A 27,426-nucleotide genomic window follows, 5' to 3' on the forward strand; every position below is an offset into this window, starting at 1 on the left:
AAGTGCTGATTAATGCATCATCACATGGTAAGTTTGATACAACCCCACAGTATCAGGGATGAAGTTTCTCATTAACTCATAATATACAGATATTTTTACTCTTCAAATGCGGATTTACAAATATATTTATATATTTATATATTTAATTCCTTTTCAGGTCATAAAAAATCCTAAACACATAAACCAGTACCTTTTTAACAAGAAAATCTGCATTCTACAGTCCGAGGTGAAAGGCTCCTAATAGAGGGCTGCTTTGGCACTTCTCTGAAGGCCTCTAGCACTTTTCTTTTTTCCATAAAATTTATATACCGCTTGATTGCAGAAAAAAAACCTCTAAGCGGTTTTAGCCTTGCAACATGAGGCTCCATTTTACTCTTGAGGTAAACTGGAAACAGCTTCGTAGAACTGTCTGTCACTTTTATAAGGGGAATAATGCATCTTGGAGGTAAGCTTCCCCCCCCCCCCAAAAAAAAATTGTTTAAGAACGGGATTAAAACATAATAAAAAGGCCACTTGTGGTTCCAACCATATTGTGCTGTCGTCTTTAAAAAAAAAAGAAATGGATACTTTAAAAAAAGGCTATTCCAACTACAAACCTGAACACCAAAACCAGTCAAGTCATTTTAAATAGTTTAAGCTGCAGCACACGTAAGTCTTTTTTGGGGTGTGGGGGAAGGAGAAATTCTTTTTGCCACTTTATATTTTTACACAAATGCCCCCATACATCAGTTCAAGCACCTGTGAAATTAAGTTTGCATCTTCTTTAACAGTGCCAAAAATTCATCCAATTCACATTCCAGTCTCTTATACTTACGTTTCAGGCTGGGAAATTAAAATGTCTGATTTCCACTTAAGTGACACGTAGAATAAAACCTAACCTTACAAAAAACGCCAGACTGCTTTATTAAGGCACAGTGATTTTGGAAGAAGGCAATCTTCTAGTTAGTGTCTCTGCTTCACACATGGGCTCCCTGATCCTACTCGCATTATGTGAAAAATCCACTGAAATCAGTGAAGCCTACTTCCAAATAATGTGTTTTAGATAGACGTTATAGTGTATATAAATAGATGCAAACACCACGTTTCACTGTTACATGAACACAGCGTCCCTTTCCAAGTAGAGCAGAGTGTGTATGCCTGGCATCAGACATAGGCTCCCAATGCTGCATGGAATTCGGTGAGGCACTGCACCAGCTGCTGGAATTTAGGTCTCTCCTCAGGGTCCAGTGCCCAGCAGCAAGCCATCACAGCAAATCTGGATGATAAAAAAAAAGCAAACAAAGGTAAGTAAGCTTGACACAAGTGGTAAGCCCTTCGGCCACAGGTTTAATAATAGATTAATAGTACCCTATTTATATGCCACCCATCTGACTGGGTTACCCACAGCTACTCTGGGCAGCTTCCAACAAATTAACACACAGTAAGTAAAGGTATTAAAAGTGTGATATTTTCATCCCCTGCCATACACTTTAATGTGTGGTAAGTATTGGAGACCTTAGCAACATGGAAAGTATTTCACATTTTCACCTGTGTGAAAATTAGAAATCTACAGCAAGTGACATCTAGTGAAGATACTCCCCAAGTTAATGTCTCATAGCTGGTTACCCTTTTAAAAGAACACAGTGTATCTTCTCTGTTCTTTTCAGATTTCTTTTCTTTTAAGTATTTGCAGTTTTTGTGAGATCCACTTTAAATTTATGTGTATTTTTAGAAACATCTTTATCAGCAGCTTATAGCAAACTAACTTTAGCACAGCCTTAAAAATGACTCCTTACCTCTGGAATACAGTGGGCAGAAACTGAACCAGGATAGGAATCTAATGACTAAATTTTGCTTCAGTGTATAACAGGCTCAAAATTTAAGCCTCAAGTGGTCAGATTAGTATAGTTTTTGAGGGTTACTAAGTAAGAAACTATAATGATTTCTCAGAAGATATAGTGCTGCGTATGTGCATGTATGCATGAATGATTTTAGGAAATGTAAAATTACATGCAACTTCACAATCTTCCTTTTAAAAGCAGCCCCATCTCCTAACAGAGTAGTTCCAAGGAGTACAATAAAAAAGAACCTGAAACACCACTATCAGTATGAGTCAATTAAGACTGAGATTAACTGCTTATGTCCCCAAAAGAAGGAACCATAAAGTAGTGACAATACACTTCAGCAATGAATTGAGGGATAGAACTTTATTCCATAGCAACGGAACAAGTGGAACAGGGACCACGGACTACTACAATGTCAACCACAGAAATCTGTATCACACATATAAGAAACAGGAAATATTCTCCACCTATTCAGTTGTTCCCCACATGGTCCTCACTGAGTCAAGAGTATGAGTTGCACTTTACTGCATGTATCTAATGTCATTCTTTTGATTGCTTTTGAGGACTTCACTAATCACACCATATTTCCCAGTCTTCAAGACACAGAGGGATAAAAACACCAACATACAGGCAGCTTCCCATTTATGAACATCCAACTGACGTGTTACCACACACATGCGCATCGTGCCGAACCCTACTATACCCAAATGAAGTCCAGTTAATGTAGAATGTATAATGCTTTCAAACACAGTTCTTATTCGTTCGCACCAACTAATCATAGACATTATTTTCCACCTACATACACAATCTTAAGAATTATTATGCAACTCTAACAGTCACTTACAATTCATCAGGACAGTTGATTGGCTGAGCTATCCTGTATCCATCTTTTAGATAGGCTGCCATCTCAAAGGGGTCGATATCTACATATGGGGTTTGTCCCAAAGTCATCAGTTCCCATAAGGTTACTCCAAAAGACCACTGGAAAGAGTATCACATATAATAACTGGTTAGATTTTAGGAATGTTTCATATTTCTTTCAAACAAGTATCAGTTTCTTGCAAATAAGGGGCTCAGTCCATCTTTTATTTCAAATAAAGCTTGAAAACAAACAATTGTAAATTGCTGTGGTGTAAAATGGCCTATCAGACCTATTAACAGTTACCAGAGATATTTGTGTTAATGCTTTTACTCAGGTATGACTCCAAAATACAAAACATGTGTGCTGGATGTCTCAATATGAATTGCACATATTTTTAAAGGATTCAACACTTGTGGTGTGTGTATTGTTTCCTATTATCATGCCACTAAACTCCAGAGGTCATACCAAGAGTAGGCCTACTGATTTCAATGGGTCTACCCTGGGTATGATCAACACTGGACATCACTCCCAGTTCTATTAGCCTCAAATTTCTTTTTCTATAATCTCCTCAACTTACCTTATTAAAACGAATACTAGGATATTCAGTGTGGGTTTGCTGTTTATCCAAGGGCTGCTTACCTAACAAGTAAGTTGTTCTGTATGAAGATTTTTACAACTCTCATTGTTGTTTTAATTTAAAAATATACGGGAGGAATTCTACATTGTGCAATTGTTCAATCAAGGCAAGCATTTTGACTTGCAGGACAGAACGATTCCCACATCTCCTCTCCTCACTTGCTGTTCTGGGGTTCTCCTGATGGCACTCAATAGTTGATTCCTGAAATATGTTTTTGTTCTGCTACTGTATCTTAACTTACCACATCACTAGCGCCGGAAAACTCATTGTTAACCAAACTTTCAAGAGCCATCCACCGCACTGGCCTGTTTTCATTGTCTCCGAGGCAATGATAATCCATGGGAAATAGATCTCTGGACAGGGCATTGTCTGTAATCTTCACCTGAAGTGCATCATCAATGCTGTATATTAAAATACACACAGACAACCACTTAGATGGGTAAGTTAAGCTCTTTACAGTCATATGTTAGCAGCACTATCTAGGTGACACTCAGGAAATGACAAGGCATTTTTAGACATACTCTAGCCTACTATGCCTAGTGCAAAAACAATTTGGAGTAAGACATGTATCAAGAACCTTGATGTCATTTTAAAGTATTTTTTTATTTTTAAATAAAAACCTAACAAACTGCATATTGGTAGCGTGATACCTTCCTATTTCATTGCTCCATTTGACGGTCAAAATATAGAATGACAGCATGTGCAGGAATGTAGCCTATTGCCAATCGTCAACTACTACAAATTCTTAACAAATGATGGATGGATGCCCAAAAATGGTATTGCATAAAGGCAACTGTGAACCTTAGCTTTTCCTATTAAGACAAGGGGGTGGCCCTACTGGCCCAAATGCTAAGAATCAAAGCACCCCCTATCTACAATATCTCAAGCACAGTTTCTGTTTCTTGTCACATTATACTGAGAGAAAACATTTGGAACTGGCTTTTTATGGAATAATGGCAAGCAAAGACAACAATTCATTTGCATAAGCAACCTAAAACAACATGGTCATATTTTCCACAAATATGGTAGATGCTGGCCGATACCTACTAAATTCTTCTAGTGCTGCGATACCTCATACTTTGATTTGTGGTGCTCTCTGCAGGCATCTCTTTATTATGCTGCACCTTAAACATAAATCTAGCTGTGCCAGACAGGTGCAGCTATCAGCTTGCAATGGGAAAGAGTGACTTGTACAGTGAATGGACAGAAGACCCGTTAGAGGAGTATTTTACATTGCCCCCAACTGAGTGTCTTTAGCCCTTTACACTTCAGTACTTACACACAATTTCTAGCAGCCAGGTCTTTGTGAATGACCTCTCTTCGGGACAAGTAGCTCATTCCACAGGCAATCTGAATAGCCATATGTACAAGATCTTGTTGTGAAATTGCCTATAGAAATAGAGATTATAATTATAAACCTCCTTTAAATGAAAAGGTGGAGCTAATTTTTTTTAATAAATATGCTTGAATAAAAATTCCTAGCTTAGTCATTATTTGCTACCTGTCCAAAGTACAAGCTTTTCTTACTGTCAATTTTCACTGAAAAACAGAGATCCAAAGAGGTTGTCCTTCCGATAAAATGAAAACTGCTGGTGCTTGTCCCAAAACTCAGGGGCACCATATCTAATTTGCTTTCATAGTGGCAAAAACCAGAGTTAACAAAATTTCTGCTGCCTTTCCTGCTACCACTTCTGTGAGAAGGGAGAACAGAACCCTTTGTGTGTTAGGTGAAAGTCACTGTGATCTGCTCTGTTCTAGCTTTCACAAGGCACAGGAGTCTGATTATTTGCACTGGGCTCAGAATTCAGCATCCTGAGATGAAGGAGTATGTTAACAAGCACATACTGTGAAGCTCTTCCTGCTAGATGACATCTACTGTGTCACAAGCCTCTTGTGATGGAATTAGTTTGTACAACGACATATGCTGGTGGCCCTCTGAAGAACAATGTGGCCCCTGAAAACACAAATGTTGGCTTTCCTAATCTGGGAAGCAGAAGAGATTAAGACAATTTTGAGAAGCTGCCCTAGCAGGACTGGGAATATTAGGATTACACCTGCTGTTTCAGCCTTCCCCTTGTTATTACACTACTTTCCTATGTTTGTATTTAAGAAGCAACATGTATTTAAGCAGAGAATGAAACATTAAAGCAAATTGTTTTTAAAATATTGTTAGCATGTCTGTTTCCTACGGCTCTACTGATGCTTTCACTGACCTGGTGTCCTTTGGGTGTTTTGGACTGCAACTCCCATGAGCCTTGCGCTGGGGTCGATGGGACTGCAGTCCAACACTTCTGGAGGGCACCAGGTTGGCAAAGGCTGTTCTACTGAATGAGTTTTTCATACCTATGAATCCCTTGGAAATTCACCATGAACTCGACAGTTTGAATTTTAATTAAATCTAAATTGGTGACCAACTATTTTATATTCGACATTAGCCACTTCTTACCTGAGGATTGTTAGCTTCTACCAGTTTGCACTGTCGCAAAAACAGCTTGAGATTCCCCCAGTTCATATAAGGCAACAGTACCATTGGTTTTTCTCCTTCCTCTATACAAACGTGAGTAATGGGGAGCAGATTTCTGAAAGAAATATAGTTCTGGTTGGTTCTGGTGGTGGTGGGGATTCCATTAGCTGTTCAACCAACAGTCCCACAATTGTACAGTGGACCCTCGGGTTATGTTACCTTCAGGTAACGTAACTTTCGGGTTGTGAACGCGGCAAACCCGGAAGTGTATACTTCCGGGTTTTGCCATGCGCACATGCGCAGAAGTGCTCTATCGCGCTGTGCGAATGCACAGAATCAGCGCTTCTAGATGCGGACTTTTGGGGGTAAATACAGACCCCTGGAACGAATTAAGTTTGTGTCTGCAGGGTCCACTGTACTGCACAATTACCACCATGTATCCCATTTCCTTGATTTATAATTTAGGAAAATGTATACCCCTTTTTTTAAGTACAAACACTGCTCGCAATCATAACCAAATAGCTTTTCGCAATTGCATTATAGGCCAAATTCGTTATTTGAGAATTCTTGAATGAAGCATATGCAAAGTACACTTCAATTCCAGTCACCTTCAATTTTGCACTTTGCCTGACTGAAGATGGCTCACATGAAGACTAAAACTGAAGTCTAGTGAAGTGTTTTTGCAGAATAATAATTAATAACTGTTTTCAATAGACTGTTGTGAAACTAAACTTTAGGTGATAAGCCATCAAATTCCCAAACACAAATTAAAACAACTTTGCTTTCATTTTGAAGAGCACTAACCTGTGATGAAGACCTCTGAGTTTACAGCTTTCTGTTAACATCATTGTCACTTGAACTTCTGAGGCCTGATCTAAAAAGGCAAAAGCTTGTTAGAACAAATTTGCATAGGCAAAAAAAAAGCAGCTAACAGACAGACACACATAAAATTCAAAATCCTCAAATAGCAAAATCACATACTAAGATATTAAACATTATTGATGAACAAGATCCAGACCAAGTTAATTGCATTAAAAATCCTATTGAAATCAATGGGATTTAAGTTAGACTTTGTGAACTAGGTCCCACTATTTTCAATAGGACTTAAGCATGAGTCACATAGCTTAAGATGAAATTGACAAAATGTTGCAGTGTGGTGGGTAAAAAAGAAAAGGCTGTCACAGTCCCCTTGTGGGGAGAGATCACAGAGAGGAACATATGAAGCTGCCTTAGAACAACGATCCACCTAGCTCACAAACTCTTCGTTATGGCCAGTAGTACCTCTCCAAGGTCTTTCCCTCAGCCTTGATACCCCAAATCTTTTAAAGAGATGCCAGAATCTGGACTTGGGAACTTGCGTTCTGCCACGGTCTGTGGTCACTAAATCTTTATAATAAACTTAAGGCAGTGGCTTGCCTTCCTTGTCCTTCCACAAAACTTCTGAGGGGGCTGAGATGAGGGGCCATGAGATGAAAGCTTCATGTCAAAAAGGACCAGTGAATTCTGGCAATCAGCTGAACACTGAAAATAGTTCACTCATTTTTACTTGCTGGGACCTGTAACTTCCTGTCTCCTCGGGGCTATGAGCTTCATATTCCACACTAGACAAAAATTAGCTAGTGCTATGGTCCCTCTTTACTTACCATTCAGGCCTTTTTTCTTTCCTGTGTCCCCTTTTATCTCCCAAGCTGCAGGGCTAACCTACTAGACTATGGAGTAGTCTTCCCTCAACCATATATTTCCCCAAGGCTCAATGGAAGCCAGCCGTCTCCCAAGTATGTACTAGCCCACCAAACCAGCCCCTCTCTACTTCTTAGGGGGTCTCCATGTTTGGTTCAAAATACATACCTGAAATATACACACCCAATTCAATAAACTGAAGCCAGAGGCAGAAAACTTACTAGAACGCGACCTGTTGGAATTCTGCGATTGTGGAAGAGGTTTTGCCCCAACATTCATTTTTCAATACATCTAAGAAAGAACTATTTTGCAGAAGCAATGACTATCCTATAACCTGCCTAACGCTGAACGAAAGTCATGCTGAAAGCCTACCTTTTACTGTTTTTACAAACATCTGCTTTTCTTTAGTAGGGTCTTTTTCTTCTATTAGCATTCCATGGAAAATTCGACCAAACGTGCCTGAGGATGAGAGCAATGAACGAAGAAAATGAGGTCAACAGAAATTTGTATACACATTCAATAAATCAACAGCGAAGGGAAATCAAGGTTAGCAGTGGACTCTCCTCTTGTGAAACTTCACATCCATCCATGGCCTCTTTGTTCAGCATTTCATCAACCTTTTCATAGTTGGCACTTCAACCATTATTTGCCGATCTAATTTAGAGGAGTTCAAAGTGAGATTGCCAACATAAGCAATAGAAGTTTTAACATTTCCGTGAAACCCTCTTTTGCTAACATTGTGGATTAGTAAGATTACCTGCAAAAATGTAGCTCACAGATTAGTAGAGAAACTGATCAAACCTTAAAAAATATGCTGGTTTACAAGACTGACCAGAAGATTAGGAAAAAATAAAATGAGGCCCTGTTTTTCCCAGTTTAGTTTCATTAAGCACCTTACCAAGATTTCAGAGAAATAAGATGTATCGTCAGAAAAGTTTTGAGATGTATTTGCCCAATTCAATTTCCCCATAATATTCCCTATACCCAGGATAAGCAGCAATGAATATAGTATGCTTTTCAAAAACAGTATGGATAAACTCATTATGTACAAAACATAATCCTACACATCTAACCTCTTAAAAATGGAATTGCACACTTATCGGACACATCAGTCTAGATTAGATATAATGGCCGAACCATTGTTAGAAACCTGCCCATTTTGTTGGTTATTTAAACAATCCACCCTACTTATACCACCAGTCATTTGAGGTATCAACAATACACAGAAAAGGCCAAGAAAAATGAAAAGCATATCATCTGATTGATTGCATATTGACACATATGAGGAACTGTTTACTCGTACCTTCTTGAAGAACATCTTTTAATGTTATCCTCTCTCTGGAGATTGCTATGTCCTTTACTTTAGCCTTTGCCTCCATCAATGTTACACTTTTAAGGTCATTCTTCTCTATTCGTAAAGTAGGATAACCTGAGGAGCCAGCAGATCCAAACAATACCAATATAAATACCAAATGTAAATAGGAGTATTCATCATTATCTAGAGATTAAAGTATGCTGAAGAAAAAAAAACATGCAGGAAAAGAAACCTATGGCCCTGGATAGTACCTTTAAAGTATTTAATGTTTTGCCACAGGATGCAATAAGAATAATGATCTTCTGGTTAATTACTGAGTATCATACACATTACAAGATTGAAACAAACAAGAAAGCAAACACATTGCCCTCTTCTGGGCTTTAGAAGACATTGCTGTTGGCTTTTTGCAGTATGGCAGCGCTGCAGAGAGCTTGCTGGGGAGACCATGCATTAAAAAGGGACTCAAAAATAGCTTAAACAAGGTTTTAATTACAAAAACAAAAACTCCTTAAACACTAACTACATCAACAACAAACCAGACCCAACCACCAACCCATCCCCCAGGGTAATGGGAGAGCTAGGTGCTGCTCCTTATATACTAAACCCAATTACCAACACAGCTTAATCAATACAACTCAGCAGCACCTGCTATGTTTCACAGCTGTAAAGCTGGGTCTCGTTATTTTGCTCTGGCCCTTGCTCTGGCCCCTTAAAGACATACACATCGGGTGGAACAGTGATGAACCTTTACATTTAAAGAAACCATTCAACAATTGCTATATGCAAAGTGAATCCTGTGTTTATAATTTTAAAAAAATTGGTAAAGCATCTCAAAATTATTTTGGCTTCTAGTAAGAAATGTTCCAACGCCTTTCACAAGGACTTCTGTTTATGTAGACTGGACGAAGCTTTATGCAGATGGTCAATCTGGAACATTCATAGCAGCAAACTGAGAGGTCTCTTCAGCAGGAGGAAAGGTTACATAAACGAAAAAAACTCTCCTGCCCCAATTCTTCCCAATGTCTCAAAGAGCTGCAGTTGCAGAGACTGATCCTTTACTTCCAAGAACCGTTTCTTGCTGGTATTCCATTCTAGTCTAATGGGCTCAGACGATCTAGACACTCATAGATATTACTGTTTTTCGAAACCTCCTTGAGGTTTTTTAGAATCAAACATTATCCTAATTGTATGAAATTGCTAGGGCATTGTCCTTTCAAACAGTTTCTGATCTAGCACATCTTAATGGTTACATTGTGGCCGCATAATAGGGAAGTGTCAAAGAGAAACTACTAACAGCAGTGCAGTCTAACGAACTGTTGCCCCAAGAACAGAGGCACAGAATATTTGGCCCCACTGTCTGGGGATGATGGAGGCTATAGCCCAACACCATCTGGAGACCCAGAAACAGAACACAAGTGAAACAGTAATCTTCCCATCTGTGATTTCCTGCAATTGGCATTGCATACTGCCTCTAACAATGAAGTTAGAACACAGCCAAATCCACTGATAAGAAAATTACTTACACAAGCAGTGATGATGGATGCTATCATTCAACCCACTTTGGGAACATTTGTAGTATTGTGGTACATTCTGGGAACCTCTTGAAATTGTGGGGTGGGCACCCAGAGTGTAATGGGACAGGAAACATTTCTTTTCCCCCTACGCCTGAACCCACATCATTCAGGGGGATCCCCCAGTCTTTTTGAAGGAATACGGGTGGGGGCAGCAAATTGTCCTTCATGAGCTTACTGAAGTTAACTTATTTTAGGATCCAAGTCAATTGATTCAACCAATTTAAAAGTATGGTGAAAATTAACAATTATGCATTCTAGTCCTTAGATATACAGAGAAAAGTTTGAACACATGGCAACAGTGTCTGCTGCAGTCTCACAAAGGAAAAGGGCATGGGCATGTCAATAATCTGAGGCAGCACAGAAGAACACACAGAAAAAATGATTTGATGGTCATCATCCTACCCGTACACATTAACTGTTTTGCCAGCAGTCTGAAAATAAGTGCAGGCTGAGATCTAGCAAAGAAACAGACACTCCAGGCAGAGCTACATGCAATTGGCAAAAGCATGTCATCCCTGTGTTAGCTCCTTCAGGGGGATTGAACATTTATATAGGAGAATCAGGGAGGAACCTTTGAAGAAAGTCAGGGTTCTCTATGGGTTGAGAATCTCGTTTCTCATACAATGTACAGTATTGTGATCTTATAGCCCAGAGAAACAAAGGTCACTAGGATGCCAACTCTAGACTTTTCACACATTTTCCTGCTAGTCAACATCAGTATGGTCTCTTAGATCATGAAGACTAACACATAGGAAGTTGAGGTGTGTGGGTATCTGTAATTAGATTAACACTTACTAGTAATTGGTGTTGCATTGTTTGGAGTGTCAGCTCTCAGGTACTGTGTTGTTTGCGTTGAGGGCTGAGATAAGCCTTGAGAACTACTGCTGTCACTAATGCTGTTTTGGAAAAGAAAACACAATCATTTTCTGATTTTCAACCACTTAACTTTTGCTGAGGCTAAGATACCACTTCAGTTGTGCAGTTAAAAAAGATTAACAAAACCGGACTTCTCCAAAACTCAACTTGAATATAGCAAAAATGTCAAAAGCTTGTAATACTTTAAATGAACATCAGAACATGAAAAGGCATTCAAATAGCATTTTGATTAATAACGTTTTCAATCAAATCAACCGTAATTTAAGCAATTACACCTTTAACTATTGCAAATCTTGCCGAAAAGGAAGACAAAATCTGTAGCTTGGTTGGGAAAGTCCAAACATTTAAGTTTGTAGATTGAGTTCTGATGTGTTATAGGTTTCAAATAGATTAGAACAGATGTAAGGAAACTATACTGGGCCAAGCATTTTTCCAGAGTTTAGCTAGTGATACGTACAACAGAAGTCAGAATGTTCTTGTTTATATCCCCAACAGAGAAAACGAGTTGGACTGTGCATATATAGCACTTGGGGGGGGGGGACCCCTCTATTGAGTATTTGAACCTGTCTTTGTAAATTAACTATGACCACAATAAAGAAATGCATCCGTTTTTTAAAAAGAGTAACAGCCACACATTTTAAAACATATTTTCAATGTTGTTAAAGGGTTCCCCACCACACCAATAAATCACCCCTTACTCCAAGAATCTTCACTTTCAGTCCAACTGTTAGGGATGTTCAGATTGTAAGTAAGGAAATGAAGCTTAAGAATATTATTTAAATGGAGAATCTAGGGGTGGTAGAATCCCAAGAAGTATCAGCATTCCTTAACCAGTGCTATTTGGAACCTATTATGATTAATCTTAACTCTATTTCATAGAATATGCCAGTCCCTTAGAGCAGCCCCACTAGCATAGGCTCAACACCCATGTAGCTAGCAGCCCGTTTTCACAGAGGGCAGCCAGATGGCTATGTGAAGTCCACAAAGTCCAGATGGCTATGTGAAGTCCACAAAAATGAATGCAATAGTACTCTCCCACTTGTGTTCCCCTGCAACTGGTATTCAGAGACATACTGCCTTTGAAACTTGAGGTAGTATTAAGCCAACATGGCTAGCAGCCTGATAACTTAGTAAATCTTGTATTGCATTATCTAGGAACATTGAAAAATAAGTTATATACTGCACTGACATTAAGTTCCCAATGTCAACTCTGCCAAAGCCTAGGAGCTACCTTTAGTGCATCAAGAAGTCCATATAACGTCTCAAACATGAAAACTGGAAAGAAAATTGAAGTCCACATTTTTTCTTTACCTGTCTTCCAATTCTATTCTCTTCATACTGTGAAGATGCAAAACAGCTAGTATTATTGCTACCAGGAATATGACTGCACAGCAAACTCCTACACTGATATAAAACACACGCGTAGAAGTGGTGGGAGCTGCATTTACAGGATCAACTGAAATGGAAGAGCAAAGCATTACTGCAACAAAATGGATATAACATTTGCCAGCTTCAGCTAAGTTCACATACAAATAAATAAGTAACATGTTTATTTTTATTTTCCTATAATACTGTAGTGTTTAATTTAAGCTTATGGTGAAGGAAAAAAGTGACTTCCAAGATTAGTTTTAGAAGTCTAAATATAAAATATTGAAAACAGTCACTAAGAGATGCCTAGAAAAACTAAACATCATAGCCTTTAGATACAAAACCTCTACATTAAAGTCTTCTCTAAGCCTTGTTTTCCTTGAAGTACAAAAAGAGAAGACTGATGAGTACCAAGGACAGAGAGATGCCCTCCACTACAAAGAACTCAGCTAATTATGCTAATAACTCAACATGAAAAAATTATGAAATTGCTTCCACCAAAAGGCCAATGGAGTTTTTTTGTAATATAATATCTTCACTAGCAAGTTGCCTTCTCTCTATTTACTGTTCACAGGAATTCAATTCATATACCAAAATATGCAGCCATGTAACATGCAAATTCAAAAATACATTCCATAAAAAGGCTGGTAGCAAAACTAATCTCTTACAGATCTGCTTGGTGGAGTACCTGGTTCACAACATGATAATCAATAAAAGAAGCATGAAATACAAAAATGCGAAAGTACAAGCTGCTCGGGATTTATACTTTTTAATTTCCATTAATGAACAAAAAGTCTGTCTCTTTAAAAATCTGACCAATTTTCCTTATCTAACAGCAAAAGGGGAAGAAATGTGTTTGAATTATGTAGACTGATGATTTTAAAAGAAAATGACAAAGATCCTCAACTTCTCCTGCATGCTGCATACGAATAATGCTTTCAGGTATATTTCATTGCTTGGCAGGGGGTTGGACTCGATGGCCCTTGTGGTCTCTTCCAACTCTATGATTCTATGAATCTATGAATCTATGGTTCATTTAAAAATATGAAAAATATGAAACACATTTACTTACAAATAGCTTTGCTGCTATTTTTGTCCAATACTGGTGGTTTTACTTCTAGCTCAGGTTCTAAAGGCAAAAGGGGTAAAAAGGGACATTTGATATCACTTTTCCTCTGAATTTTACTTTTCATACCAAGACAATGAACAGAAGAACACTTTATTCCATCTTCTATCAATACTAAGTCAAAAAAATATCTGTCAAGCTCTGGCAAACCTGGGAATTCAATGTAGTTCAGCTACTATAAGGAGGAAGTAACATACCACATAGTAGCACCAACCACAAGATTTCAGTAGCATGCAGACTGGTCCTTTTACTTGCCTTGAAATAAAAAATAAATACAATGCTAACTTCCGATGGTTGACCCTTGTTTAAACATGTGCCCATGAAAGAACATAAGCTGAACTTTCAGATGTAAAACCCAAGAACAGAACAGGGATAGATTTAGCACATGGATACATTTGTATTTCATCCTTTGTGTTTCATGGGAACACAATATTTAACTTTCAAGCTTTCCTGTAATCATTGCAACTATTCATTCCCATGAGTAGATGCTATTGAGAAGAAATTTATTTACCCTGCAACCCAAACTTTCTCATGACACGTAAATGTAGCCAATGATGTTAACCCTTCCCTAGGTCTCCACCTTTCTAGAGGTCTGAAGCATATTGGTTATGGGTAGCTTCTGTTTCCAGTCATGCATCTTGGTTTAAATATTGATTTCCTGCATTCCCAATGTTAGTAATAATCCTCTCTGGTCAACAATACCCCTTTTACTGAGATACTGCTGCAAAGTTTTAGTACTGGTAAGCAAAGCCCTTAAATCACCTGCTCCCCTTAAAGGCCAGACCCTGTACCAAGATTGCCTGGGCTTGGTAAATTTACTGAGGTTTGGCTGGAAGTGCAGCAGAGAGAGCCTTCTTGGTGGTGGCATCTCAGCTTTGGAATTGCCTTCCCTCTGAAATACAACTGGCACACACATTGTTGGAAGCTCGTCACCATGTAGAGCCTTGGTTATTTGCCCAGACCTCTGCGGAAATGTATTGTCAGATTGCATCGGTTTGGAATTGCCTTGCTTTATGCCGTTTCATGTTGGTTTTTGTGCTGTTTTTTTGAATATGGAATTGCTTTTTGCAGTGAACAGGATAAAAAGGGTTTAAATAAATAACGTTGCCGACATCTTTACAAACGTACAATAAGCCAGCAAGTTTAAACATCGTATCACAATATACAAAAAAAATTCCTTTAAAATTAAACAAAAATAGTATACAAGTTGCAGTTGAAAAAGAAAATATTGGAACGTCATAATATATTAAATCAATTACGTTAGTATTGAGCATTTATCAATGTTTTCAAAAATCAATAAACAGTAGCCAAGCCTTTTCAAAAGTTTGCGCTTTTCTTTCAACCCCTTAATAGGCCAATATTACTAAGTTTGCAGCAAAACTCCTGTGTTTTATAGAGTATGGCATTTAGAGACAATTACAGTCTTCACTGCAGTTATTGGGTATTATATTTTCTTTCATCTGCACTTTCCTTCAGCTTTGTAGAAATTCTTTTCTCCACATTTATTGGAAGCTCTTTTTGACACATTCTCTGCTCCAGTACACCCCTGACCCCAACACCCCTCACCTCACACTGCTCAAACAGGTCTGTCCAGTACTCTCAAAGCCAATCTAAACAGATCTGAAATGTCTGCTTCCAACTAGGCAAATTACAGCTCCCAATACTGGTGGCAGCTCCTACACACTTGCTTTCTCTGGTGTTGGGAGGGAAGGGAAAGAATAGGAAAAGGGTGGTGGTGGAGGGACTCTAGCTGTGTGCAATGCAAGTGAAAAAAATTACAAAGCTGTATTGCCCCTTTAATATGAACAGTGAATAAAAATATCTTACTTTTGTAGCACATTTTCCTTCGTTTGAAATTTAAGACTGTGATATTTTTGGAAGCATTAATGGTCATGTTGAGCTGCATTAGTACCGTAACATCAGAGTCTAATCTGCCTGTGCAAGAGAGTTCCACCCGAAACACTGTAAATAGAAAAGCCACATACATACATGTTTTTAAAAGATAAAATGAAAAACCACACACTTTAAATCAGCAGTGCAAAACTGCCTTAATTCCTGAGTATTTTTAATTCCTTTGTTACAGCTTTTTAAAAAATTTAAGGCATTTATACCTTTAGCCAAAAATGCTCTCAGGGTAACTTTTAAAAGTAATTTAAAAAACTGACATGATTTCTTGATTCCTCCTTTCATGTTCCTTAATAAAGTTAAGAATAACCCTGCTAGATGAGACCAAAGTCCTTTCTAGTCTGGTATCCTGGTTCCCACAGTGGCTAACCAGATGCCTGTGAGAGGCCACAAGCAGGATATGAGTGCAACAGCCTTCACTCACTCTTGCTTTCCAGTGGTTGCTATTCAGTCGCTGCCACTAACATTAACACTGATATTGGAGACAGTATATAGCCAGCAGAATTAGGAGCTATTGACAGTTGTATTTTCCATGAATTTGGCTTGAATTTAGACAAACCGCGCTTCCACTAAACAAACTATGGTTTATATTCAAATCATCCTTTTCTCTAATGCCTTCTTTTCAAATTAATTTTATTGTACAAACTAGTGATATACAGACTACCTTCAATATATGAATATGTAAATGCCCCCCCAACACACAGGTATAACACATCGACTTTATAAACATTGTATTCATAAAACTAGGAATTTCAAAATTGGCACATGGACAATAACTTACATACCCACATAAAACACTGAATTCTTTTCAAAGATTAAGAAACCAAGATTTGAAACTTGACAATTGCTTATATAGGGTTTCAACTAAGATACTCAAAGCAGACCCACTAAAATCAATGAAGTTACTTGAGTCTACTCATTTCAGTAGGTCAACTCCAAGTATAATTAGCTTATTTTTATTATATTTTTTTCCCCAAACAGCTTAATACTTAAAATCTCTAAGCAAATCTCAAAAATACAGACTTGAAAACAGGTAAGAGAAATCTTGGAAAAACAGGGTCCAGTTTTACAAGTCAGGGAAAGCCTGATGTACGTTTTTGCAACACATCTGAAAAAACTGATGGGATGGTGCTTCACATACAGTGGACCCTCGGGTTATGTTACCTTTGGGTAATGTAACTTTCAGGTTGCGAACGCAGCAAACCCGCCTCTAGATGTGGACTTTTTGGGGTACGCACGGACCCCTGGAACGAATTAAGTTCGTATCCGGAGGGTCCACTGTATTTCAGAAGGAAGGGCATTCCACGGTGCATGTGCAATAGGTGGAGGAAATGTCCATTTTGGGATCACCGCCTTGTGATATTCTGTAGGGTTTGGTGCCACAAGTAAAATTTTCCCACACAATCAAAGTGATCTTACAGTTCTATACATGGGCAGGCAGTCCTTCAAGTAAACCTGGACCTGAGTTGTCCAGGGATTTATATTAATTTTATTACAGACTTTACATTCCTTCTTCCAAGGTTCATATGCTAATAGCAGACACTGAGCACACGCTAGTAGCTAACTGGCAGCCAGGGCAATTCCCTCAGCATGTGAGTAATATCTGCACATTCAGCTACTTCACTCCACAACTGAGTCACAGTGCTCTGAACCAGCTGCAGTGTGCAGATCAATCCCAAAGGAAAAACCACATGAAGCACATTACAGCAGTTCAACCGTGAGGTTACCAACACATGAATCACGGCAGTGAAGGTATCCCCATCAGAACATAGCATTACAGTTTGTGTAATGAAAGACTACTTACCTGATAAAGTACGAGGGACTTCTCCTTGTTCAGAAATATTTGCTTGTGGCATATCCATAGCCAATAGATTATCAACCTGAAATCCCAGTTTATATTCAATCTGTAATGATACGCAGAACAAGCCAAAAAGAAAATATGCTCAATAAAACGGTATGTACTTGCAATGATTTCTACTTGAGATAAATTAAGAACCAAATTATCAGAAGCATGTTGCTAAGTGTCCAACAAAAATGAACAAGTTAAATTCAGAGGATGAAATCAGACATTGCCTTAATCTACATGCATCTCAACCAAGCAATTATTAGGGGGAAGGGTAGAATCTGGATCAAAAACAGAAAAAGGGATCTGTAAGCAGAACAGATACTAAACCATACCAAGATGTGGAGATGACCAATACAAAGTGACAGGCGGGAATCACTTTCTGCCAGAAAAACACATTTCCATTCACCCCCAGAGATCTACCCAAAGACCTAGTTTTCGATACTGCTAGAACAGTTAATATTTCAGCTATAAGCTGGATGCCAAAATATCACTGTTTGAATTATATTTAAATATTCAAACCACAAGCCAGCTATCCTTTTAAATGTCAAACAACTTTTCTGACTCATGTGTGCACTGATACAATTTAATACATGTTGTATGGTTTCCAATCCTGAACTCGAGGCAAAATTATGGTTTACAGATATCTGAATTGGGCAAACTATAGCTACTGAGAAACAGGGAAGGAGGGACTCTTGTGTATTTAAAGATGAAGCAGCACACAAGCCTAAAGCTCATTCATGAAAACCAAACTGTGTTTAGGACAAGTCATTTGAATCAAACCTATGAAATGAAGAGGAAAGCCTTCTCACACACTATACTTCTTAAGTGCAATCCTAGTGTATGTCTAATAAGAAATAAATCCCACTGTGTTCAATGATACTTTCTCCTTGGTAAGTGTACACTGGGGTTTTATGGGTGCAATTGAGTTTACTTTCAAATGGACAATATTTGAGAATGGGATGTTGATCATGGACACACGCTGCACATTCTGCACAAGTTCATGGACTTCTGCTTCCTTCCCCCAGCTCCATGCTTGAAGCTGAAGAGGGGGCGGACAGAATCCATGAAACTGCTCCAGGGAGCAAAGGGTCTCAAAACCCCACCACAACTGCTACAGACAAAGCTGCAGTGTGTTATACCAGCTGTAGCACACCTTACACATGCAGCTTCAGTCTTAGGTTACCCACCCTGGTTAAGCCCTCCAGTGCCACACAATGAATACTGTTGCTTAATTCATCCACATAATATAATAGTTGGTGCTTACCTTGGCCTTGGAATGCCAACTGAAATGGAGGCTGTTTGTCTCACTTGGTACCAGCAGATTAAAGGACAAAGCGTAGTGATTGATAAGGTCATTTCTCACATAATAAAGTTCTGCATCAATACCTAAAACATGTTTAAAACAAAGAGGGGGATGAAAATGAAGTTAAAAGCTAAGCTACAGCCACAGGCAATTTAGTAAACAAGAAATAAAGATTACTTGTTTAAGAGGAAGAAAACTAACATTTAGTTCCAGTTAAGCCATTTTGACCCAATTTACCTTCAACATTTAAAGAAATGTTTAAAATCAACTACAGTTTTTCTCTCTCACCCCCCCCCACCTCCTTCTCTACTCGTTAATGGGGGAGGAAACAACCCAGAGCCTGGCTTGTTGTGGCATGGGAGCACTCTGAGCAATAAGCCTAGAATAAACCTTTATTATAAAATATGAATTAATACAGCATGCAAACCAGGCTTTGGAATTGATAAAATCTCAGGTAGAATAGATTCATGAGTCCTTGGCATCAATGGAAACTTTCCTCCTATTGCGTATAGCTGGTGCAGTCTCCTCCAATCCCACATCAGTTCCAATCAGGACCACAGCAGGAGCAAAGGACTAAAGCATTCCTATTCCCCACAGTTCTGATGAGGCTAAGGGGTGCGTGTCAATGTTTGGTTGTAGTTGTTGTTGTTTTAAAAAGCTGCTATAAAATACATAACTATGGGCTAAGTCATGTCTAGTATGGAAAAAGTATGGAAGGAGATAAGGAAAACACTACAAAAAGTTATGAATGTCCAAGGAAACGTGTACATAGACTCTCTGATCAACTGCAGACAAAACAACAGAATAATAATTGAATAACTTATTTAACTGGCATAAAGAAAAACTTTTCTGGAATCAACTAAACAAATCTACTTTAAAGCTCTTCTGACTTGCAGACTCCATTAAGCAAGCTCATATATAGAAAGCTTAAGGCTCAAGGATCTAGTTTCTTGTTACTGGATCCTACCTAACTTAAAGCAAACCACATGACATGGCCTGCTTTTTTTTTTTTTGCTTTAGATTTTAAGAGGAAACACTGTTGCACAGGCAAACCCTAAATCACATTAACATATATCTTTGTGCTCCACACTTGGACATAAACCAGAGAGAATAAATTAAATCAAGCATAGAACAAGAAGGTAGGCTTATGCCATACCACAGAAATACAAGGTCATTCTTTAAAGATTTTAACATAACACATTATGAAGCAGACAAGGAGAGGCAGGGATTTCATTCTTAGAATGAAGGATGCTGAGGAACCCTTGTATTCATTACAAAACTGGATCATGTCACTCTAGAAGCCTTAACAAAACCATGGCTTTTTCAAGGGGCTCTTGCATAAAAGAGCTTTAAATCTTTGCAGTTTTAGAAAATACAAAAAGCTCTCCTCAATTAGCATGGGAAAGTGATTTTTGTTTATTTAAGAGGGGCTCTTGTGAGAACTCCCCCCCTTGAGGAGCAAGACAGACAAACAATAGGTGGGTTTCATTTTCTAAACGTTCAACAGAGTTTGAATTACTAGAAGCAATTCAAGTATTATCTTCATCTTTATAGCTTATGTTCCTTGTGTCTCCTGTAAATTAAAACAATTTCTATGCGTCAGTTTGCCTTTCTTTTTAACAAGTGGGTAGCTTTTTAAAAGTTAGGAATGCTTTATCAGAAATTTAAGCTATCATCCATAATCATTCAGATGGGACTTTTGTAAGAAAGCCTTTGTATGTGGACTTGGAAACATGCAATACAAGTTTTCCTCTTAACCAAGTGTGCACAAAATCACATTTATTATATTAATCACCTTCCTCTGACTTACATATTCTGCTACAATTCACATCTTACCAACAACCATGCATAGCAAGAGCTAATATCCACTGAATGACCTACAGGAACTGGCATGATCCTAACAGTTCACAATTCTATTCAGTCTCATGGAGCAGAAGATATTTCCGACTTCTATTTTGCAATCCAGTTCATGTGTGCATCTTATGGTATGAGAAGGTGGAAACTGCACAAATATGTCCCTTTCCTCTCTCACTTGATGCTGTGCAAGGCCAGCAGCCAACTGATTTCTCAGTTTTGTTTCCTTGGCGCTTACATCATCATGAAAATTTATGCTGCTCCCAACCAATTGATTTTGTTTGAGCTTCACCAAGTTTAGTAGTTGAGACATAAATGTAACAAGAGATTTGAGAACTTTTGGCACAAACTAAGAAGAAACACAACAAATATAAATTCTCATGGATACTATTGAATACACAAAACATAGGAACGAAAATCCTAATGTAGCTAAAATTCATGCCTTCAGTTGCCACAGTAGTGCCAAAGGGACCCTTGAGAATGTCTTTGTTTCTCTTCCCATCCACTACAATGCAATTCATGACTGAATAAATTTGTTTACTATGAGGTATTAGGGCAGGGTTGTTAATTGTGCCCGCTGCAACAAATCACGCTAAATAGAAGACATTCTACATCATTTAGGCTGTGCACCATACATTTAAAGCAGATTTTTCATCTCCAAAGAATCTTGGGAGCTGTAGTTTCCCTTGAAGACAGTTGCAATTCTCAGCCCCCTTCACTACAGTTCCCAGGATTCTTTTTTGGGGGGAGGGAGATTAAAGTTTGAATGTATGGTGTGTACACAGCCTTTCATAGCTAATTAAAGGAAGCTAAGGAAGAGATCCTGGATCTAAGAACTAGATAACTCTAATTTCATGTTGCTTTTTGCATCTTTTAAAAACAGGCAAGAAGATATCAAACTGTCTTATATTATGCTGCCCCTATCTTTGCTCTTCTTTTGCACATCTAAGTTACATTGCCTATGGGCACGTTTGACCAAAATGTTTACTGCATGTCAGATACATAATGTCAATGAATCCAACATGGGGAATTGACTTCCATAAATCACTCCCCGCCCCCTGCAATCAAGAGACAGTGCACACACATGTACTTCACTTTTCCAAGCAATCCGAATAAAAGTCAAGGAGAATGAATTGGAATCATTAAAAACACAGAGCTGAAAGAGGAAGTGAGAAAGTGCACCTCTTACAACTTCCTTCTTCAGCTCTATGTACTTTTTCAAGAGAGAAAAAGGGAGCAGTGAGGGGGTAGGCTTAGAGGCTTCATGAGAATCAAGTGAACCTCAAGGACACCACTGTGCACACAAGCATCATGCTAGTTTTTGCTGGGCTATATAGCTAGAATTGTACAGACACCATCTATCTGAAGGCAAAGCATAACAAATTAGTTTCAAATTTTAAAATCCATTATTAATTACAAAGACAACCACTGGACATCTCATATCAATCAGTCATTCTTCAAATTTTGGTAATTACTAATCAGACTCAAGACAAGGCTTCTCCAACCTGGTGCCCACCAGCTGTACTGGCTTCCAACTCCCATCAGCCCCATAAAGCATGGTCAGGGATGATGAGAACTGTAGTCCAAAAGATTAGAGGGCACCAGGTTGGGGAATGGTACTCTAGGCACTTTAGTGGGTTGAACAAGGTCACCAAGAATGCAAAGGAACCTAGAGACCTCTGCATCTACTACAGTCATTCAGGAGTAGATTCCCACCTCTATAGCGTCATTCACAGGTCCAGAAGATTATGAACCACTTACTGAAAATACACACTAGACACTGCATCCTGTAGGCACCATCACATAGGTAACTTAGACACTGCATCCTGTAGGCACCATCACATAGGTAACTTAGACACTGCATCCTGTAGGCACCATCACATAGGTAACGGAGCACACAAAAGGTTTTAGAGCCTTGGGGAAGGCCTTAATCACTTAAGAGTCCCTTCTGGAGTCCTGACTTTAAAATCCAATGACTGTGTCTGAGAATTCTGAAGTTTGGCACCGACTCTAAAAGCAATTGTCCACATTATATAAAACATACCCAAAAACAGCACACTGCACTAAAATTTATGAACCATGAAGGGGGAGAGAAATCACGACAGTGTAATAAACCATCAGCACTGAATTAGTAAAATGATATATTTTATTAGACTACTGAGTGTTTAGAAATATAGTAAACATTCATCCTTTGAAAATTCTTTAGGCATGAACATTCAGAGCAAAAGTGCAATAAACACCTAAAGTTCTTTCAGGTCCTGGTGTGTCATTGCTCATCCCATGACAACAAATACTGCCAAAGATTCATTCTGCTGCATCAACATACTTTTACATCTAGAGTTGGTAAGCGTATTTCAAATTTGTGGGCATCAGAATGAAGTTCTGGCCAGCATTAATTTTCTTCATGCCCTAACAATTTGGCCTCTGGAATTTATCCAGGCACTCTAATCTGCACAAAATGATCTTTATCTAAGCTTGAGTTCCACTCTGCCTCGTGATCCCAGATGGATATAGGCTGCCTCATCAAGAGCAAAGGGAACCGTGAAACACATCTGTATCAGCTGTACATGCACAGCTCCTTTGTACAACTGGAAAACATATTCAGCCATTTTAGCATCTGTCTCTACCATCTCAGACTTAGATATTTAATAAGCTGGAGCATCCTCAAAGAAGATACAGACAGTCAACTTAACAAAGTAAGCTCCTTCCTCAAGGTTGTTTTGCCTTCAGTAATTGTTACTGTGTAGTCATCTTTTCTCCCTGAGCACTATGTTAAAGGACAGTTTTCAGCTAAGAAATAATTGTTCTGCAATATATCACACAACTCCAGGCAGATATATTCAAGTAGGACCATACAAATGATGAGATGGTGACATACAAAAAATCTAAAAAGGTTGTGTTCAAAAGATTTTAAAAACAGCTCAGCCTTATACACTAAAAGATGCAAGTCTTTCAATGTGCAGTATCTTCATATTTTGTTAAGAGAAGCACTTAATTCAAATTAACATCCATACAGTGGTGCCTCGCAAGACGAAATTAATTCGTTCCGCGAGTTTTTTCGTCTTGCGGTTTTTTCGTCTTGCGAAGCACGGTGTCGAAAAAGTTTCGGAAAAGCTTCAAAAATCACCAAAGTCTTCAAAAACCTCAAAAAAGGCTACCGCACCGCGTGCTATGAGTTGCTCCTCGAAGTCAAGTCGCAACTGTATTAACGGTTTTAAGAAAAAGGAAACAAACTTGCAAGACGTTTCCGTCTTGCGAAGCAAGCCCATAGGGAAAATCGTCTTGCAAAGCAACTCAAAAAACGAAAAACCCTTTCGTTTTGCGAGTTTTCCGTCTTGCGAGGCATTCGTCTTGCGAGGTACTGTATCTAAATATCAGATCAAAATAGAAGAGTAAATATAGATAGTATGTAAGTACTTTATTTAGCAGCTCAAACTTAATGGAAAATAAGACACCTAACAAGCACTGGCTCTCTTCAAACATTAGAATGCTAAACCATTGTTTGGTGCTACACTAACAAATATTCTGTTCCCTCACACACCAATTCAATAAATTAGTCTCTCAACAACTGCAGCACCTTGAAATGCCTTTCCACAGGAGAGGCAGGAATGTGGCGTGCAGGTGACTGCCATGGGTAAGAGAATAGCTGAAAATCAGGTTAAAACAGCTCAGTTGAGTGGGCATTTGGATACAATTTATCAGGCAGTGATAAGAGATGTGAACATATGCTAGAGCTTTTCTGAGTTTCCCTCCCAGCTTCCCCCCCCCCCCACCAAATGCTTTTGAAAAGAGCATTTTCTAAGCTGTTTGGGTATTCAGTAATGAAAGCTGCTGAAAGGGAAGCTTCAAGTACTCCAGAAACAACTTTCAGTACCTGTGCATAAATCATTAGATACTGTACCTATCTTTAATTAAAAGTTTGCAGTACATTATTACCAGAAGACTCCCCAATACCATGTGAGCAGTAAGTTGCAATGTATCAACTAAGAGATAGGATGGCTTTGAAAATGTTTGGTGAAGAGAGGCTACGACAAGTATAGCAAGAATTATAAAGAAAACAGGCCTTTTCACTTTTTGTTTTATAATTTCTCTGTGATACAATATTCTCTGCACAAGTCCACAGGAAAGCAGAGTTACAGCTGAAGTAAATATCATAGATATGCAACAGGAACAGGCAACTGGCGATGTACAGGCAGAAGTACTACTGATATGCCTGGACCCCCCAAGCTATTTTTAGAATCTTAAAGGTTCTGGTTTTGTAATGATTTCTGTCATCCTTGTTCCATAGATAAGTTTGAAAAAGTGGAGACAATTATGTTACTAGGATTACGAAGGTGTGAGTAAAGGAGGTCTTGTAATAATCTTAGGGACCTACCAGAGAAAATAATGTCCTGCAACCATTGTTTGATAGCTTTAAAAGAGAGAAGTTATGAACATTTGAAGTTGCCACATCAGTCTATCTGGGTAGACCTAAAGTGCCTTGTGTACACCTACACAAGACTGGAGTGGATTTACACCACTGGATAGCTCAGTTGGTCAGAGCATGGTGCTGATAATGCCACAGTCACAGGTTCAATTTGCACATGGGACAGCTGCAGATTCCTGCATTGCAAGAGGTTGGACTAGATCATTCTTTCAGTCATTTCTAACTCTATGGTTCTATGAAGAATATTTTATCCATTCACAACTGTGAAAACTTTCCCGCAAGTTTGTGTGTACCTAGTCCCAACCCAATGAGTCTGAGATATACACAACCCTATCAAGTAGAACTGCTAGGCAAACATACAGGAACACATTGTAACACCCCTCTTTCTGCAGTTATAGCCATCCTACAAAATTTAACATGAATCCGTCTTCTGTCAGTTTCTTATTTAATCACGCTTAGCACCTTCTTCCACATAAGTGATTCTTTACTTCCATGATATCCTGGTCAAACCTATTCTCAGGCCCCCTTGAAACTATAGAAAGCCTCTGTGACCTCAGACAAATTACCTAGTTTAAGGCAGCATCAGGAGAGCAAGCCAGCACATCTAAAGACAAGCATCTGGCTAATAACTAAATGTTGTTAATAATATAAATTTCCAAGCTACGAAAATAGACTTGTACAGAGAACACTGTTATACTGTAGCAAATTTATAAACAAATTGTGAAAAACTGTTTCTTTCTTTGACAGAAGTAAAATCACCCACATCAAACTACCTTTATGTATTGACAAATTTCAGTTTTGAAGATTGCTTACTTTAATTATCATTTCTCCCCATCCCAACATCTAGTTAACCACAGACTTATAAACACGCACTTGTCTAGTCACCTGAGGCAAGTAAGCATTTCAATGAGAAGACCAGACAGTTATATTTTAATTTTTGTAATGTAGAAGAGACAGGGGGAGGAACATCAATGTAAACATGAAAAAATGAGATAATAATTATTATTTTGAGCTAGTAACTTTTGCAGACATATTTGCAGGACTGCTTACTCCTGAGTAAAATATGTCTTTGTAAGAGTGTGAATATTCATTACTGCATGTACAAATCAATAGCTTCAATAATAGGTATCTGGATATACAATGTGCCATTCAAATGTTATCAAATTCATTTTTTGAAAATACATACTGGAATAAATTGATGTGCTATGACACATAAAATTTTATTTCTGTGACTTGTGTTTTAGACTGAGATTTCACAAATTTATTGTATTCCATTAACAAGGCTTAAGCAGGACCAGGGTGACAAAATGAAGGCCATCACTGACCCTTCCATCCAAAAACACATTTACTTAAGAATCTCAGTGTTGTTCACTTTGGAGTGTAGGCAAAATTTGCCATATTTTGGTATATTTCATAAAGCAGTCAATATGCTAGGAACAAGATAAACAAATTAACATAAGGTATAAAGTGTTTACCCAGTCAAGTCTTAAGGATTTAGCATCTCACAGCATGAACTTCTAGGGCACAGCTGCATAAAATAATTTATTGTGTATGCACTGTACAAGCAGTACCACAAACCAACCCTTGTAGCACGTAAAAGGGCTTGAGTCTGAACTGAGTGCGACCGTCCCTATTTGCAAAACACACCCACCCGCCAAGGAAAGTCTGCTGCTGCTGCTGCTGGCCTTGGTTCTAGGCTTCTCCCGCTCCCTCCTCCTTCATCATGAAGTAGTTTGGGTGGCTTTTGGGTGGAGAATGTCAGCGCCTCACCCGGGCAGTTGCAAAGCGCGGATTTGGGAATTTGCACCGTGAAGCACATTTGAAGCCATTAGATCCCCCCTCCCTCCCCCAGCCACGTATTTTGTTTCCACCCCGAAACCCAAATCCAGCCCCCTCTCATAAAGCCCTGGCAAGCAGGCGAGTCGCTGAGCGGCATTAGCAGAGCAAGGCCGTACAAGGAACGAAGGCAGGACCAGCCGGGGAGAGGCGGGGAAGGGGGTGCCTGGCCAGACGCCCCCCACCCGCCGCCGCACGGCCCTCTCGGGATCCCCCTCCCCTCCCGGAGGAAGCCGAGCCTGGACGGAGACACCGCGGGGCCCCTCCCCCCCTCGCAGGCAGGCGCGCACGCGGAGAGGCAGCCGCCGCCCCTCACTCACCGATGAGGCGCCGCACCTCCTCCTGGCTCATGTAGACGCTCAGGCCGGGCCCGGGAAGGGGCGCCTCGACGGACCCCCCCGGAGCCTCGGAGGCCGCCGCCGCCGACAGCAGGAGGAGGAGGAAGGGGCGGAGGCGGCAGGGCAGCCTCGCCTCAGCCGCGCCGCAGCTTCCATCTCCCCGGCCACCCCGCACCATCGCTCGCTTCCCGGC

The 27,426-nt window shown here is 39.2% G+C and overlaps 1 protein-coding gene across 2 annotated transcripts; it reads right to left on the reverse strand.

Annotated features, from left to right (window-relative positions):
- Positions 1–76: 76 nt before the first annotated feature.
- On the reverse strand, positions 77–27,426 carry RYK (receptor like tyrosine kinase). 2 transcript variants are annotated; one of them, XM_081007304.1, is made up of 15 exons: positions 27,216–27,426; positions 18,741–18,862; positions 17,435–17,534; positions 15,553–15,687; positions 13,672–13,728; positions 12,543–12,687; positions 11,151–11,251; positions 8,770–8,895; positions 7,839–7,925; positions 6,591–6,660; positions 5,769–5,901; positions 4,602–4,711; positions 3,564–3,723; positions 2,668–2,804; positions 77–1,255 (listed from the first exon to the last, which is right to left on the reverse strand). In XM_081007304.1, the coding sequence occupies exons 1-15, from the start codon at positions 27,409–27,411 to the stop codon at positions 1,144–1,146; spliced, it is 1,791 nt and encodes a 596-aa protein (XP_080863430.1). In that variant the 5' UTR covers positions 27,412–27,426; the 3' UTR covers positions 77–1,143. The 2 variants fall into 2 exon arrangements, with proteins under 2 accessions (XP_080863430.1, XP_080863429.1); XM_081007303.1 differs by having other exon boundaries at positions 8,770–8,903; positions 11,150–11,251.

The sequence above is a fragment of the Podarcis pityusensis genome (genome assembly GCF_964106645.2).
Source record: "Podarcis pityusensis genome assembly, chromosome: 5".
Classification (NCBI taxonomy): domain Eukaryota; kingdom Metazoa; phylum Chordata; class Lepidosauria; order Squamata; family Lacertidae; genus Podarcis; species Podarcis pityusensis.

What these genes read in the sequence shown, in the direction of transcription:
- RYK (XM_081007303.1), bottom strand. Translation starts at nt 27,411, where the DNA reads ATGGTGCGGGGTGGCCGGGGAGATGGAAGCTGCGGCGCGGCTGAGGCG. An exon ending in AAATAGCAGCAAAGCTATTT is followed by an intron (nt 12,688 to 13,671) that starts GTAAGTAAATGT and finishes CTTCCATTTCAG; the next exon opens with TTGATCCTGTAAATGCAGCT. An exon ending in CTCAGAGGTCTTCATCACAG is followed by an intron (nt 5,902 to 6,590) that starts GTTAGTGCTCTT and finishes TATTTCTTTCAG; the next exon opens with AAATCTGCTCCCCATTACTC.